This window comes from Montipora capricornis, chromosome 4, assembly GCF_036669925.1.
Source record: "Montipora capricornis isolate CH-2021 chromosome 4, ASM3666992v2, whole genome shotgun sequence".
Taxonomy (NCBI): Eukaryota; Metazoa; Cnidaria; class Anthozoa; order Scleractinia; family Acroporidae; genus Montipora; species Montipora capricornis.
In genome coordinates, this window is record NC_090886.1 from 29,793,865 (window position 1) to 29,796,364 (window position 2,500).

At 41.8% G+C, this 2,500-nt stretch overlaps 1 protein-coding gene across 1 annotated transcript in view; it reads left to right on the plus strand.

Moving 5' to 3' along the window:
• LOC138046487 (uncharacterized) overlaps positions 1–2,500 on the plus strand; it is a 14,287-nt gene that overhangs the window by 10,169 nt on the left and 1,618 nt on the right. Inside the window, exons 8-10 of the mRNA XM_068893116.1 lie at positions 547–735; positions 1,571–1,676; positions 2,364–2,500. The exon at positions 2,364–2,500 is cut by the window's right edge and continues 22 nt beyond it. Coding sequence (XP_068749217.1) covers positions 547–735; positions 1,571–1,676; positions 2,364–2,500 — 432 coding nt within the window. The remainder of the gene's footprint in view (positions 1–546; positions 736–1,570; positions 1,677–2,363) is intronic.

A 2,500-nucleotide genomic window follows, 5' to 3' on the forward strand; every position in this document is an offset into this window, starting at 1 on the left:
ATCCAAATTTTAAGGAAATCAAAGCTATAAGTAATTACACACAAAGATTAGTCAACCTTAAAATGTACATCACATAAACAAAATAAATTAAATTCTATCTCAACTCCCTCAAGGCAATCCCTTGTTCAGAACAAAGACAGGGCAGACTTGAAAGACGTGACATTTACTCCGTCTTTAAGCAGATTTTCTAGGCCATTCCACAAGACTGCACCCCCGTAGCTAAAAGCCTGCTTAGCAGCTTCAGTACGGGGCCTTTGTACAAAAACATTGTCCGAGGCACCACGCAGGTTGTAAGAATGAACCCCGGAGATTGATTTAAACTCTCAGGGTATAGGTTATTCAGAGATTTAAAAACACTTATTGCGAGCTGTTTTGAGCGTCTCTGCTCGAGGGTATCCCATCTCAAGCCTTGGAGGATATCCGCAGATCTTCCATTGTAATCACTAAAGGTTGCATTATTCCCCCAGCCCTATTCTGGATGACCAAGAAATGCGTTTGTATACAGTAGACTTATTTATATGCTCTTATTATTTTGTTTCCGTACAGTCCAGTCATCAGGGACACACTGTCCAAAACAAATTTATTAGTAATGGTTGACGATCCCATCATTTCTACTAATCTTGCGGAACTGATGCTGCAAGTCCAAAGTGGTCTCACTATGGGATCAAGAAATGCAGGAGTTGGTGCACCCGGTGGGAGTCTTTTACTCACGTCCAACAGTTGCGTAACTCAAAGGTATTCCTTCAATGTTATTACTCATTGGAACATGACCCAATCCTTATCCTTGAGTCGCAGAGTGCTCTACAATCGTGGAGCTTACACAATTAATTGTATAGGAAAGGAAAAATTAAAACATTGCACTACAGAGCTGTTTCGAATGGGCCTGGTGGTTCTCTCTCGTCAGGTGCATTAAAACCTGAGCAACTAAGGTTTCATTTTTATAGGCTGTTCGATCAAGGATGTTTTATCAAGTACTTGGTTGCAGGCCGGCACGCACTCGCCATTTCGTTCGTTTTGAATTAATTGCGAGGGTGGATTTGTTGTGGGCGCTAACTTTCCTTTCTAAATTTGGCATACACGAACAGCTCACTTTCGAAGTGATCCTGTTAAAGATTTTTCTCAATGGGTGCCCAGGCGTGAATCATACATGGCCGTTTGCACGCTCTTATAGGAGCGTGCAACACGAACGGCCATGTATGACTCAAAAGCGGTAAACTCCAACGAATAAAATCACTCTTGGTTACACACTGATGAGTGCAGTACAAACTAAACGTCCTCTACGAAACAGATCTGTATGAAAACCGGAGGCAAAAGCATGATCGTATCCTAATTATTCATTCATTCATTCTGGTTTTCATTCAGATCTGTTTCGTAATACCGTAAAAATTAATTAGCAGTTATGCTCCGAACTTCAATAAAATGCCTATTTTAACAACCATATAAGGTGAACTCTTAAATGATTTTGGGCTGCCTCCCTTTTGAGTCAAGCCTTACATGTTAAGTTGTCAAAGGCTACATACATTTTGTTGCCAATAGTAGAATTATATTCATTTGTCAACTATTTTTTAAGGGCTGAGGGACGTGTGCTAGTCTTTGAGTACAGAAAGGCCCCTTTCTCAATAGAAGCTGAGAAAGCTCTTGATGCTGGGATCAAAAAGATTGCCGCGGAGAATACAGTAAGGAATAAATATATATATAAGTATGCTTATAGTTATATTTTGCTCTGCAAATTTTTGCATCGAGCACTCCAAGTATAGGTGAAGCAATTTCACTTTTATTTGTTTATATCTCTTATTACGTTAAAACGTGGCCAATAGGTTTTCGCCTGGCCATCTCCAGGTAGGGGGGCTAGCATCAAGGTGGGTACAGCTGGATAGCCCAGGGACTGGTCTAACAGTGGGTGGGTGGATCAGGCCTGGAGGCAAAACTAGTGGGGTGAGGACGGTGCTTTATTGACACAACCCCTCCAGTCAGCTGCAGTGTTCACTTAAGGCTTTGACTGGCAAGTACCTTGTTCTCTATTTGACCTATCCAGCTGAATCAGGCCTCTGCTGACAATGATTATCATGATAATTCTAGAGCTTGGTGGGAGACAGGGCCTGTAGACACTCAACGAAGCCATGTATATACATAGACAGAGACAGAGAGAGAGAGAGAGAGAGAGAGAGAGAGAGAGAGAGAGAGAGAGAGAGAGAGAGAGAGAGAGAGAGAGGGAGTGAGTAATATCAGCCCAGTTAGCTTTACCTCGGAAGGGAAACAACAAAAGTTGGGAAAACAAACTGAAGCCCCTCCATAGTCATAGCCTATCTTAGCAAAGCAAATTTTTCAGTGATATATATTTTTTTCTTTTCAAATATCTCTAGGGGTTTCTTCTAGCCTGGGCAATAAGAATGAAAAGCTTATGGCAGCAAGTCATGCCAGACATTGTTTCTGAGATCAGATCAATACTTGATGTACTGTTGACAAAAATGCAGCCCAGGTGGGCCAAAGGGATGGCTGG